The sequence below is a fragment of the Haemaphysalis longicornis genome, unplaced genomic scaffold (assembly GCF_048455015.1).
Source record: "Haemaphysalis longicornis isolate Haplotype H1 unplaced genomic scaffold, Haemaphysalis longicornis Haplotype H1 scaffold_8, whole genome shotgun sequence".
In the NCBI taxonomy this organism is placed as follows: Eukaryota; Metazoa; Arthropoda; class Arachnida; order Ixodida; family Ixodidae; genus Haemaphysalis; species Haemaphysalis longicornis.
Window position 1 is genome coordinate 120,019,642 of NW_027526445.1, and position 14,384 is coordinate 120,034,025.

Below are 14,384 nucleotides of genomic sequence, written 5' to 3' on the forward strand. Positions count from 1 at the left end.
GGGCAGTGGAAGGAGGCCACTGATGACAATTGGGCCCAAACGCCAAGCGTAAGTGCAATGACCGCCAAGACTCAAATACTGCGAGGCGGTAAATGCAAGACGTCGGAGTGGCTACAATCCCAATGACTGCTTTCCCCGCCTGACAGTGCGTGTGAGTGGGAGTTTGTGGCCAACCAACAGCCCGTAAATAGTTCCCCTGGTCATTCACCTTCACAGAGTGGAATGGCACTGCATTTGCTTCCCTTGCCTCTATTTTTTTAAAACAGAGACGAGGCTGCTGGGGAAATGACCTCACCTCCTCCAAGTGTACCCCCGAGTGGGGTGGGCCCAGGTCGAGGGCCACGTAGGCTGGGTCCGTGGCTGGCCCACTGCAGAAGAGCTCGGCCAGGGAGAAGCACCTCTCCAGCGTGCCGTCCGCCTTGTTCAGCAGGCATAGGCACTGGGAAGCAGGCACGGGGACAGCAGACGGGTGCTTTGGTACACAGCACCTCTCGTGTGTCATCGTGTGGCACATGTGCATCTTGAAGAAAAGTAAAGCTTTCTAGACTTTCTAGAAAGTCTAGAAAGATTTTCTAGAACGTTTTCACCTGGTACAATCCAAAGCCGTTGCTTCAACGTGGGGATTTCCTTTCTCAGTAGAACAACAACCGCCACTGGACCAAAAAACATTTCGTCCAGGGTGTCAGTCTATGAAATATGGCGGTCACAAACGGAAAAAAACGGCAGAAAGTTTACGAGAAACAAGATTAAATTTCCTACAAGTTCTCATAAAGTCGTGACAGCAGAAAAGAAAAGGCTACGTGAACTTCCATTTGCGGTGGCGTATAGCCCTGATCAAGCATCACCAAGGCCCTTCTAAAAACAGCAAGCCAGCTTATGGGCACCTGGCACCAGCTGCAATTGCAACAAGAGGGGGGGAGAGGGTGGCAGTCCACCCCAAGCAAACCTGCTCACTAATTAAGAACTATCGTGCCCTCCAAAAGACATGCCTCCGCAGTTCCGGGCCTTGTGTTCCTCACACGCACTCCACATCCAGTTACATAATGAGATGATGCGAGGACAATCTTCACCAACACTGAATAAAACGCTTCAAACGCGACGAAGAGGAGAAAGCAGCTGCTGCGTGTGGGCATCCTCTGCTATCCTTATCCTTAATCCTTTCCATTAAGGAATAGAATAACAGTAATAGAATAACGCGCCGTCGTTATTCTCACTGCTCTCACGCAGAACCGAACTGCCCTGCCGAGAGACTATGCCCACAACGGGTTCGAGAGCGAGCCACGACTCTCGCCGCGAGTGTACGTTTTCAATCACTTCACCGGGAAGCGAGATCTTTCATAGTACAGGGGTTTATTACGCGGACAACCACGATACAAACACTACACTGCACTACGCACCTAGCCCCTGGGGCATATACAGCCGTCAGCGGGTGCCCAGCCCGTAGTCGGGCAGCAGTTAGCGTCCGCCGGCGTTGGCCGGCCGCAACGCTCGCTGACGTAGGGGAAGGGGGCTCTCTGTGGCCGCAACACATTTCAAGCCACGCCACTGGACACGACTGGGCGGCATCGGCGCTCGTCCGCTGACCTTAGACGGCGCAAGCCGTCACATCGCGGACGCGGGGGCAACCCACCAAGAAGTGGAATATGCCCGCGGAGACTCACCGGGCATCCTAGATAAACGCACTGACGCAAATCGAGGCATGCGCTAATCGACACGGTGGGTGCCGTGACCCACGGAAGTGGGAAACAACGGTCAATGCAAGACACGGCCAGAAGTGGCCGAAGGGCATTTACGTACCGTGCGATCTCTGCGCGTCCCAAGGGCGGTCTCCCTCGGGGAGTCTCCTGCGCGCATCCCCCGTCGCCTCGTAGGGAGAGGAGGGAAGCGCGCGAGGATCGCCCTCGCCCCCACCAAGGAGAAGGACGTCGCTAGCGCCTCCTCGCCCCGATATGAGGGGCTTGGCCCCCACATCCCCCTCTCCTTAAATGCCCCCCTGACGGTCGGAAAGCCGGCCATCAGGTACTCATCCAAAAAGAACAATCTTAAGGTAAGTAAAACAAAGCTAGTGCCCACCAGCCTCTACTCCAGCCCTTAAACAAACACTGCATTCACAACACACGCTATACATACTTAAGATATACATGCAAACTATGAACAAGGTGTGAAACAAGAAATGTACAGTATAAACAATACTCTACTCACTTGGTGAGGGAAATAATGTTACGCTATACAGAGGAGGTCAACTAAGGTTGCACTACGTACACTATGCTACACGAACACAGCTATTACTTATATTACATAACTTGCGGTTAATTATAATGCACTAAGAACACTTAATTACATTACGTACACTTCATTACATCACACTAGATACACAGGTGTAGAAAGATACACAGAGGTGGAAATATTGCATTAAGTCCGCAAAGGGTTGCAGTGGTAATCACGGGGCTACGCATTGTTGGGCAGTACGGGGCACAAAGGGTCGAAAAGATCCTTCCGCTGCCAGCGTTCGTTGTCGTCGCTTTGGGGTGCCAGGAGGCTCACCATGGAGTCTCTCATCGCAGAGTTCTCGAGGGGCGAAGATAATGGCGCGGTTCCACCGTTGCGTCGAGCCGTGTCGCTCCGCAGAGGGGTGGAGGGGGAGGAAGCAGCGCCTGAGCCGACGACCCACCAGGACGACACCACAGCGCGTGCACCTGCTGGAAGCCAGGAGTCGGGGTCGGCGCTGATGAACGGGGCAGCCGCCAGAGAGAGGAGCGGCCCGAGCTTCAGCCCCACGCAAGGAAGGAGGGGGGTTAGGCTGAGTCGAAGGCAGCCCAAGGTCAGCTCGGCCATTCAAGGCGCCCGCATTCCTGGAGACGAAGGGCACCTCTGCGCTCGGTTGTCGGCGTCCCTGGCCGCAGCGAGCCAGCCGAAGAGGCCGCGATGCCGGCACACACCACAAAACATGGCGCGCTCTCCACAGACACGCACCACCAGCGGGGGGTACCGTTCGGCCTAATGAAGCTGGCACACACACGCACGCACTCACACACGCCAGTCTGCGGTGTTGCACGCGAGGATGGAACGCGGGGCGGAAACAACCACCGGAAACACACTTGTCCCCCTCTGCCGACGCGCACACACGTCACATTCGTCAAGGCGGCAGAAGCACAATCCGCCTCTTTCATTGCGTTGTGCTGCCACCTAGCGTGCCTAGCGGAAGTTGAAGCCGTAGGGTTTGCCGGCGTTTCCTCCGGCTGCGTTCTCGTTGTATGCACGGCAATCCCACATTGCGGCGAGGAGCAGCCGAAGTTTTTCTTCTGTGTTGGTGTTATAACGCTTTAAGATGACAGCCCCTGGTCATCACATAATACCAGGCGGCTTCTTATCACTGAATGAGGGCTGGCAAAGAAATCTCGGACAGATCCGTGTGCCCGGTGTGCCGGCCGAGTAGCAGAGCGAGCAGTACTTGGAGTCGCCTGGCATCAAGTGCGATCGCCAGCTCAACAAAGGCCGGCAGTTCGCAAAATGCCTTTAAGCGCTGGACACATGTACGATTGGTACACGCGATTCGCATGCGACTGATCGTTACGACTGTCGCCACGACTAGTCGTACGCGTGAATTTGAGACGGCCCGATGCTCGCATGAGATGCGTCGTCAGCGTCGCTCCGCCCACTGTTTTTGCTCCACGGTCAACTACGATGATCGCTAAGCTGAATTTGTAGATTCTGCGCTTTTGTTCGTAAGAAATCGATAAAGCAAGCAATCGTGAAGCGTTTTCTGCCTTCGGAAACAGTCCGCGCACACGCCGGCCGCGCCTGCCAGCTCGACGCACTCAGCGGCTCGAACCGGCGCAGACCACGGTAGCAACCGCGCTTGTCGCTGCTCTGTCAATCTGATCGCTAAAAAGTTTCACATGCGAGAAAGTAGGTGTTAGTGTGGTGAAAAATTGTGCTAGGGATTGTTGTCAGGGCTTATTTTAAAAGCGGCGATCAGATATATCTGCCGCGATGCAAGCGTATGCGCTGACCGGCCGCCGCGGCGCGCGTTGCGCCGAGCGGCCCAGAGATGGCGATACCTGCGCGGAAGCATCGAAACAGGCTACGCAGATGTCTCGGTCACCGATCTCTCAAACGGCAGTTATAACTTAAATGGAGTTCCACATGCGAGAAAGGGGATGATAGTGTAGTGAAAAGTTGTGTTGCGGATTGTTATTCGCAGTTGCACAGATAGCAGCGATCAAATATCCGCCAGGATGCCAAGCCTAATGTTCCCAACACCCGAGCTGACGCGAGCGACGCAAGCCGCCGTAGCCGATCGCGTGCGGCCGACGGGAAGCGATACAAGCCGACACCGTTCCCTTTTCGGCACTCCGAGTTACAGCGGAACGCAGCACAAGTTGTGGGCATTGTTCCGCGCACAACGAGCACACACAAAAAATCAAACGATGTAAATACAACCACGACCCCTTCCCGCTTGTGCGGGAGCTGTGGGGAATGTCGTCTGCTGCCCCTACTGGACTGCTTAGGGACTTGGCCGCTAGGGGATTGCGCATGCGCAATGGGGTTGTGAAAGAGGCGGATACTAGCCGCGGCGAACGGACGAGGCCTCCGACGAAAGTTCGCTCACAGCAGACGCTGAAGAAAGCGCGCGCGCGCGTACACACACCCCACAGCTTGGGCCGAAAACACGCAACAAAACAACAGCATACGCAGTCCCCCGCGCGTCAGGCCTGCGAAAATCGTCCTAACGGCCGAGAAGACGCGGAGAACGAACCGATGGGTAGTAACTCACTCACTTCACACACAAAATGAACACACACACAACAGATGAGACAACGAAAGCTACCGCCAACTCTGCAAAACGCCGCTCCCGATCTCCCCTCCCTTTTCCACGCAAGGACGAGACGGACCGCGGCGGCGACAAGACACCCGGAGCCGAGGGAAACCGGAGCACAGATGCCCAAGCAAGCGGGCCATCACCCTCTCTAACCCAACGTTACTGCTCCAGCCCGCCTCTCTCTGCCGCGGAGAGGCCCAAAACAAAATACAAACTAAACCACCCTCGGGATTTCCAAGAACCGAAGGAGGGGACTAGCAACAGCCCGGAGTTCCCCCCTCCACGGCGAAGGCGAAAGCCATTACGATTCTGTTTTTTTTTTTTTTGTTTTTTTTGTTTTCGTCTCCTCAACACTGCCAAAACTAAGTCTCTTTTACACTTCTCTATGCAGGTTGCTTGGGACTAGACAAAGAAATGCACAATTCTTATCACAACCATACGAGCACTACCATGGAAAGCTGCAAGCATGTACACACAGCGCAAACATTAACAATACACAGCAAAGAATTCGCAATAAGAAACATGCGTTCTCTCACTTACATAGCGGACTGGAGAAAGGGTCAACTGGCTCACCAGGAATCGCCTCGGGAGGATTGTTGACAGGCTGGTGTGCGCGTGCGGGGGTCATCAATCGGCTATAACCGTCATCCGACCAGGCGACTACACAAAGGTGGTGTCGGCAGAAACGGTACAATGTGTCCGCCCAAAACAGTCGGACATACCGAAGGTGCTCGGGCCACGCCACGAATAAGCCGGGCGCGGTATTGCGACGTGCTCTAGGAATAATCCAGGTGCACAATTTCTACACTATGCTGGCGGCACATGACTAAGGTCATCACAGGCCAGGTGTCTCCCAACAATGGAAAACCCAATTAAATAACTAAAAACGTCCCACTTCACACCTGCCAGTGACACTGCGGCTGATCATTTACAAGATCTTCGAGCCTACCAGACTGTATGGTCAAGGTGAGCTAAGACAATGACGCAACAATACGCACATCTGACTTTTCGGGACTTCCGCCTTTAACCGTTCATACTCATTAACGGTGGCGATGTATTACACCACGAGCCCCCAATCGGCCTAGCGAGACACTCATCCCCGGAACCACCAGCAATACAAGCTGGTCCCTGTCCCTAGCGCCCGTTGCAAAGCAAGTCAACGTCACGGCGCTCCGCCTACCAAAGGCGGCCGAGAAACTGCTCGGAAAAAGGAATCGTTCCGCCAAAACCGTGGCTAGCTCTTCGGGGTGAATACATACGATACATGGCATCCCCACAGAAGGAACCGGTCGCATTAATCCGTATAGATACGAGATCAAGCACTAGCTTGAACCCTCCGAGTTGTGGAATGAGGCTACTCGAATGCAAGCATCTCCATTAGCACCCGAGCGTGGGTTGCGTCAAAATCAACATCAAAATCGAACACAGCACGAAAGCCCTATGTTCTCATGCTCGAAGCAAGGAAAACCTCGCGCTCTCGAGCTCCGCCGGCATCCACAAAACGAGGAGCCGGTCCGGCCGGCGGCCCGAATGCGGGCTCTCACCGGAACGTACACTGCACGCAACTAGCGTGCCTGGCGCGGCCAGCCGATTGCACAAGCAAAGCTCGCTACGGTATGGCAGCAAATGAGCAATCAAACGCTGCCCCACGTTGGGCGCCAGAAATGTGGGCATCCTCTGCTATCCTTATCCTTAATCCTTTCCATTAAGGAATAGAATAACAGTAATAGAATAACGCGCCGTCGTTATTCTCACTGCTCTCACGCAGAACCGAACTGCCCTGCCGAGAGACTATGCCCACAACGGGTTCGAGAGCGAGCCACGACTCTCGCCGCGAGTGTACGTTTTCAATCACTTCACATGGAAGCGATACATTTCATAGTACAGCGGTTTATTACGCGGACAACCACGATACAAACGCTACACTGCACTACGCACCTAGCCCCTGGGGCATATACAGCCGTCAGCGTGTGCCCAGCCCGTAGTCGGGCAGCAGTTAGCGTCCGCCGGCATTGGCCGGCCGCAACGCTCGCTGACGTAGGGGAAGGGGGCTCTCTGTGGCCGCTACACATTTCAAGCCACGCCACTGGACACGACTGGGCGGCATCGGCGCTCGTCCGCTGACCTTAGACGGCGCAAGCCGTCACATCGCGGACGCGGGGGCAACCCACCAAGAAGTGGAATATGCCCGCGGAGACTCGCCGGGCATCCTAGATAAACGCACTGACGCAAATCGAGGCATGCGCTAATCGACACGGTGGGTGCCGTGACCCACGGAAGTGGGAAACAACGGTCAATGCAAGAAACGGCCAGAAGTGGCCGAAGGGCATTTACGTACCGTGCGATCTCTGCGCGTCCCAAGGGCGGTCTCCCTCGGGGAGTCTCCTGCGCGCATCCCCCGTCGCCTCGTAGGGAGAGGAGGGAAGCGCGCGAGGATCGCCCTCGCCCCACCAAGGAGAAGGACGTCGCTAGCGCCTCCTCGCCCCGATATGAGGGGCTTGGCCAACACCGCTTGGCCCCCACATGCGATAACCCCCGACGGGGAGGTACCTGTTGTGTGAGAACCAGCACCAGAGGCTGGCTGGTGTCTCCGTCGAGCAGCAGGTGCACTTCCAGGACAAGGAGCAGTTCTTGGCCGGGCAGGGCAGCCTGGACTCGGGCCTCGGAGCTCGGCGCGTCATCGAAGCGCATCGACCGAGGCTCGTGGCGACGCTGGGAGCGGTCGCCCCAGCCCGCACCTTGCAGGATGCCTGGGAGGTGGTGAGAGGAGGAGGGAAGAGGAGGTTGCAATAAACCCGGGTGATGAACTTTCCGGGCAGTGTTGAAGAAGAAAGAAACAAGAATCGTGGCTGGTTATGCCACTCGACAGAAGGCGCATCCAGCCTTAGTTCAATGATGCGTGGTAACCTCTTCTGATGAACGTGCCAGCTATTTCAATTTGGTGATGAGCCACTCACTGCAGGTGCCTCTTTGATCGGCTGGAAAATTACAAGCACATGAGGACAGGTGCAGTTGTCGTCGTACCCCCGGTCTCTTTTCCCTATCTATGATTTGTTATGTTACAAATCTTCGCAAGAACTGAACCTGAGAACCTTTAGCGAGTTTGTTTTATGATCGCATCATGGAAGCAAGGTGTCTGTGACAATAAACATGAAGCAGATGAGTGAGACAAGTCCCTTCTTTGCTTTGCAACTTCCAAGCAAAGGAACGGAGGCAGAGGATGATGATCACGATGGCGATGATTGTAAAAAGGAGGAGGAGGAGGAGAGCACCTTTGCCAGTCTGGGCGACAAGCTCGGCCGCACCGCTGATTGGCTTGGCTACGGCTCCCATAAGGCCCCGGCCCACACCCTTGACGAAGCCGGTTGGACCCCGGCTCTCTTCGTGAATCAGGGCTTGCATGGGGTGGTCCACAATGCCTGCCACAGCACCTGATGGGTTGGCATGAAAAACCTCTCCGTCAATTTAAAATTTAAAAAAAAAGGTACTGGGATAACTAGATGTATAGAAGATATGTTAAACTAAACATGTGCCATCTGCATATGCGTGCCTTCCCTTTCACCCTTCTTCTATTCCATACATCCCACGCTGCACTCTTTTTAACAGTGCACATTACCCAACTAGCCCAGCATCATGTTTGTGCAGTCTCAAGATACATGCTGCCCGCAGCAACGTTTGTTACATGAGCAGCAGTTATTAACAAAACACAAAAGCTTTGGCGACAGGCTGCTACTTGTGAAAAAGAAAGGTCAAGAGCTGTGTCTGGAGTGTGAGCGTTGCTCTAGTTGGCTGCAGACTGCCATTTTTACTCTCCTGTTACAAGCAAGGCATTAAAGAATCCTAGAAAGGTTACGAATGATGAGAGCCTAAACTGCACTTACAGCACGGTTTTGCAGGTTCTTATTAGCATATATGTACACTGAAAAAAAAGGGCAGACATGATATCAAGAAAATAAAAGCCTATGCTCTTAAACTTTTGCGGCAGTTGCCTTTAATGGCTTTCTTTGTTTTTATTAGCACTTTCTTTGCTGCCCCCCAGCTTCAAGAATGGTGCTTCAAGAATGGTGCTTCAAGCTGACTTCTCGTCTGCTCTTCTCTGGCATTTGTAGTCCGAGCACTAGAAATTACATGGGCGTTGCAGTATCACGCACCAGCCTGTCATGGAGAGTTAGAAGACTACCTCAATCTTTATATGGTCCATCAACTTTTGCAGGCAGCTGTACACCTGGCTGCCCAGCTGTCCCATTCTGTTCCACAGTTTGGCCAATCCCCCTTCCCCGTACCGAGCAGGCTGATGCCGAGAGTGGACAGGCCCTGGCCTATGCCGGCGGAGGGGCCTGTGCGGAGCGACTCTTTCCAGGCCAGGTGTTCGGGGTCCAGGGACAGCCGGTCCAGGTTCCGTGAGACGCTGGTCGCCAGCTGGGTCACCGAACTCAGGGCACCTGCAGTAACAAACACCGATCAAGCCAGGGTTACCTAAGTGAGTAACCTCATGTGTCCCGTGGTAATTTGGGTTATGCCATCCTCGTCAAACAGCCATCTTCATTGGATTTCATTTCCCTTCACTTTTGTTTTTACTGACATAACTTAGTATTCACACTTACAAATGTATCCTTAAATAAGTGTGTTTGGTGCTCTGTGCCCTAGCTGGCCTTGTGCTAATAAACACAAACCATCATCATCATCAATTTAGGTTATGGGCCGCTAACTAAACGCTAGTCACTTAAAAATGAAGTAAGACCTGTTGACCAAGGTGCACTGGATGAGTGCTCAGAGATATGACAGTTGATGAAACATCGAAATTATATTTCATCATCCTGCCACCATGGTGGGGCTGCCCATTTCAGGCTAGCTGACTGGCTCTTGTGTGGCACCAGGTGTTTGGCAGAACCCAGGCTGCCTTTTTAACATTCTGTACAGCACCAGAGCCTCTGCAACACCTTGTTCAACTTTTTTGAAGATCTGAAATGCTTTTAATCGGCAAGATCGGCCCTAAAATACCTGAGACAAATATGAACACAAGGGCATTACATGGCTCATTTTGCAAAAACGCCACAGTCACCAGAAGGCCTCCACCATTGCCATCATCAGAAAGGCATGACACAAAGGTCGTTGCAAACAATTACGTTGACATCTAGATGGTACAAGCTGGCCCAAGGCGTGTGACAGAAACAGCATGGTACGCATTGTTGGGCACTGCCTTGCGGGGGATCCACTAGATGCAATGCCATTGCAATTGTGTGCAATGCCATCACTCGGCAATTGCCCCTCTCACCAACTCCAACGCTCCTCAAGCAGCCGACTGCGCGTACCTGCTCCGTCCAAGCAATGTTTTTTCCCCCTGGTTCCTCTTTAGGCACCCACTGCTTCTACGTACAGGGGAACCTCGTTACAGGAGACACTGTTACAAGAGACACTTGGTTATAAGAGACGTTTGAATGAAAGCAGTTTGGTTGGTTTTCCTATGTTCCCCATGTTAGCAACATCGCATACAAGAGGCCCTGGTTACAAGAGACACATTTCCCGGGTCCCTTGAGTGCCTCTTGCTACGAGGTTCTACCGTACGTCTGAAGAGGAGGACTCACGTGGGCCTCCATTTCCGACAGTCCCCTGCCCTGGTCCTCACCCACCCACCTGAGGAGATGTGGCGCAGCATGGCCGAGGCGCCGTGCGAGATGCCCATCAGGAAGGCCCAGGGGCGGCCCTGGGCCAGGCCCCGGTAGGGCAGCACCACCAGGGCCGACACGCCCGAGCCCAGCGCCCGCACCAGGCCCGTCGGGTTGCCCAGCAGGTCCAGGGAGCCCACCACCCAGCCTGGGAGAGAGCGAGGGAGGGGGAGGGAGAGAGTGTTTCTCAGCTTCATATCCAGTTTGCCCAGCACGAGTTCTGATGATGGGAACACCGTGGGATGCTGGTGTACTCAAAAGGAGGAGGTTGAGGGCATGGCACGACAAACAGGGTTGTGCAGGTGGGGAGATAATCGCGTGGCATTGTTGCTGTGAGTCTGTGGAGTCTACAACACGACGAAATTGCGAAGAGTGCGTAAAGAGGAAGCTTTGCGCAGAGCTAAAAGAAATGACATGCGTCCGTCCAGTTGCCATCTTGTTTGTTGATAGCTGGTATGCAAGGGGGCATGAGCATGCAGGTTTAAAATAATATGCCCGTACGAACAAGGACAAAAGCACGGACAGTGTGCAGAGGTGAGCCATTAAGCCTCTAGCATGGGCCCTAGTGCTACAGCACGCTTGGTGCGATCCAGCAGCTGTTCATTACACAACCAACAGTTGCAAGTGAAACAGGCTTGTTGTCAAAAGCACGGGCAGCTGGTAGGACAGGTGACGACGTTTGCAGCAATAACCTGAGACAATTTCAGAAGAACTCTCATTCTTTCTTTCTTGCCTTGCCTAATCTGCAGCTCACCACATCACCTTGTGGATAGCTTGCAAAGCAAGTTTTAGGGTTCATCACTACAATCTCATCGTCTACCAGAGATGACCCAAGGGCAGTTGAAACGTGTTCCCCAATGCTGCTGCCCTTGCAACACTTTCTGAAACCACCAGCACTTACATCTTGAGCAATCATAATCAGCAACATCCCTTGCTTTCAGATGTGGTAATGATATTCCCACCCCTTCAAGAGGCATTTTTGCACATACAGGCATCTGAAATCCTTCGACAGGTGCTCTAAGAATGCATCAACCACTAAAACACCGCGCCTTCCCACTCTGCATTCCACCCCATTCACCTCAAAGGAAGGACTTTTCTGAAGTTTTCTCAGTGCACACCACTTACCACCCCATTTCAGGTTCTTGCAGTTGGTCTAGTTGGTACCGGTAATACACCGTCACCTGTACAAACTAGCCCAGCCATCCGAGGGTGCTTCCTTCCAGTTGGTACAGGTAATAAACCGTCACCCGTACCAACTAACCCCACTAGCCCAGCCACCCCTCTAGGGCCCCTCCTGCTCACCTGCCCTGAGCAGGGCCCCCGTGACGTAGTGTCGCGTGAGCAGCTGCCCCAGCTGGTAGCAGCCTGTGACGAGGTTCTTGCGGCTGAAGCGGGCAAAGCTCAGCGGGGTGCCGTTGAGCGACAGGTACAGCTTGAGCGAGGCGTGCACGCTCAGCTGCACCGCCAGGGGCTCCAGCACCATCTCGCGCACGGGCACCGTCCGCAGCAGGGCCAGCGACGACACCACCACGTCCGGCGACAGCCGCTGGGGCTCCCCGCCCCCGCGGCCACCCGCGGAGCATGGCGGGTGGAGGGGTTCACAGTGCCAGGCTGGACGCACAAAGCTAGACATGCGCGCTAGCCTGCAACGACAGCGCGGAGTGAATAGAAAAAAGGCTTAGCAATAACACGAGACAACTTCAGAGTAACTCTCATTCTTTCTTGTCCACCGCTTTTCTGTACGGATTAAACAGTTGCAAGTTTGCACCTTATCCTGTCTAGTTCACATTTATTTTGTCCCCGTAAGCACTAGGCGCAGTTAAAAATGAACCTGAGACAAGTCATCCGCAGCTCGTTCACGTCAGTGAGCTTTATAGTTGAGCATACAGAGCACCAGCATCAGGAATGTGTCTCTACTGGTTTTACAATAAGACTCGCACCCACTGCAGTGGCTCAGTGGCTGAGGCGCCCTCCTGCTGAGCCCTATGATGCGGGGTCCATCCCAGCCACGGCAGCTGTTTTTCTAATGGAGGTGCAAAATGAGAGCAGCCCGGTGATGAGATTTCAGCGAACATTAAAGATGGTGAGAAGTAATCCATAGCCATCAGCCGTCTGCGCTGACTATCATGAACATAATAGCTAGCCCTCAGCCACGCCAGGTGCAGCATTGGCACAATACACCTCCCAAATTCTTTGCAGTAAGATCTGTGAATAAAAGGGTTCTCAGCGTTTCATGACGTCTGGCAGGTGCGCCCCTAACTTCCGCTTGCCAAAAAATGAGTAAGTTTGTTAACCCCTGGAAATCATTCACACTCCACTGTTTTCGTAGCAGGCAATCATGCTGCTACGCCATTATTCCATTATTATTTTACGTACGAGGTCAGTGGGTGAAAAAGACACTTTAAAGGTAAGAACGTAACACATCACACTTTTTCTGCGGCAGGTTTCTCCACTGTGCAAAAACTGGTTTCCAGTATTGAAAAAAAAAAAAAGAAAAAAAAAAGAAAGAAAAAAAGGAGAAAAAAAGCGACCATAAGAAAATTAAAAACCACAAAAAAATAAAAATGGAGTTGAGTGAGCTACCAAAGCCTAGTTCTTCGTTACTGAACAAAGTGCTATTCTGTCTTCATGACCCCCTTTTAGGCATCCCTGAACTGCCTTCTCCACTTGCCTGTACAGCAGCGTGTCCTCCAGGAACAGGGAGAGCGGGCAGAACTTGACGGTCAGCGAGTCCGCAGTCAGGCGGCCGTCACGCAGCAGTTCCAGCGAGAGGGTCACCGACACCAGGGCACTGCCGGGATGGCAGGGGGAGGCTGACGCCACACCCTCCGCAGCAACAGGCACGGTGGTGGTGGCTGTGGCATCCTCTCGAGGCACCAAGACAACGGGGAAGTCGTACACGTCGCTCGACTGCTCTTCCTGCGCCAGCTGGTTGTCCACCTGGATGCAGAGTAACACGCAGCTTTAAATGGGCAAGGACAAAATGGTTGGGGGTAGGGACAGCAATCTCGGGTGTGGGTCAAAGCTCCCCATTACTCTGTAATAAGTAATGACAGCCTGTGATATTCAAAAGTGCGCACTTTACGACTGCAAACATGTCTGAACACAGGAACTACGAGGAGCCACTCAATATTTACCAAACTCTGTTTATGGCCTCATTTTGTCATCGAGGTGAGCTCACTAGAAGCGTATTCTCACACATCTTTAAGCTACTTTTTCAGTAGCTTCCTTTTTTTTCTTTTTCAACCTGCCATCATCCTCTCCTTTCCTTCCTCTTGAATGGGAAAACAAAAATAAACTCTACTTTCCGGTAACTTTTAAATGCCAAAGTGACTAACGCGACCTTTAATTTAGCTTCAAATCAAATAGCGTTATTCAAAAATTTAGGGATATATTTGGATGTAATTCGAAGTCCAAGAACGCAAAGGCACACTTGTTTCAATAAAGTGATACACATTAAATTACGCCTTTGTTGAACACTAGAAAGGCCCTTCTAGGAACACATGAAAGATGTATTCGTTACAAAAATTTGAACCAGTTGCACACCGGATGCATCCCACATTTTTGAGCACTTGTGATCCACCACCGCAAACATGCACCAGCTTCAACAGGCTTTCCCAAAAGACACTGGTGACGCGTGGCTAAGCAGAACACCCCCAAAATTTTACATCCTCCAATTTTGGCCTTTTCTTCACCCAAGCTTTTTACACACTTCATTTATAAATTTTAATGTAAAAATGATGTAAAAACGTTTGTGCACAAACTATCTTCCTTGAATTTTTTTACTAGGGGCGTATAACACCCCCTGAAAAATATTTCTGGCTACACCACGGCTCGTGAGGGTTAATTTTTCATGCTTTGTGTTGCCCCAACGCTAAGTCTCCTTCCTGGAACTT

At 52.7% G+C, this 14,384-nt stretch overlaps 1 protein-coding gene across 2 annotated transcripts in view; it reads right to left on the minus strand.

Moving 5' to 3' along the window:
- Window positions 1-14,384, minus strand: part of Vps13b (vacuolar protein sorting 13B) — a 136,180-nt gene that overhangs the window by 2,095 nt on the left and 119,701 nt on the right. For both annotated transcript variants that reach the window (XM_077680821.1, XM_077680820.1), the window contains exons 52-58: window positions 13,160-13,428; window positions 11,791-12,131; window positions 10,457-10,636; window positions 9,106-9,264; window positions 8,095-8,253; window positions 7,373-7,572; window positions 296-439 (exon numbers count right to left, since the gene is read on the minus strand). In XM_077680821.1, the coding sequence (XP_077536947.1) occupies window positions 296-439; window positions 7,373-7,572; window positions 8,095-8,253; window positions 9,106-9,264; window positions 10,457-10,636; window positions 11,791-12,131; window positions 13,160-13,428 (1,452 nt within the window). The remainder of the gene's footprint in view (window positions 1-295; window positions 440-7,372; window positions 7,573-8,094; window positions 8,254-9,105; window positions 9,265-10,456; window positions 10,637-11,790; window positions 12,132-13,159; window positions 13,429-14,384) is intronic.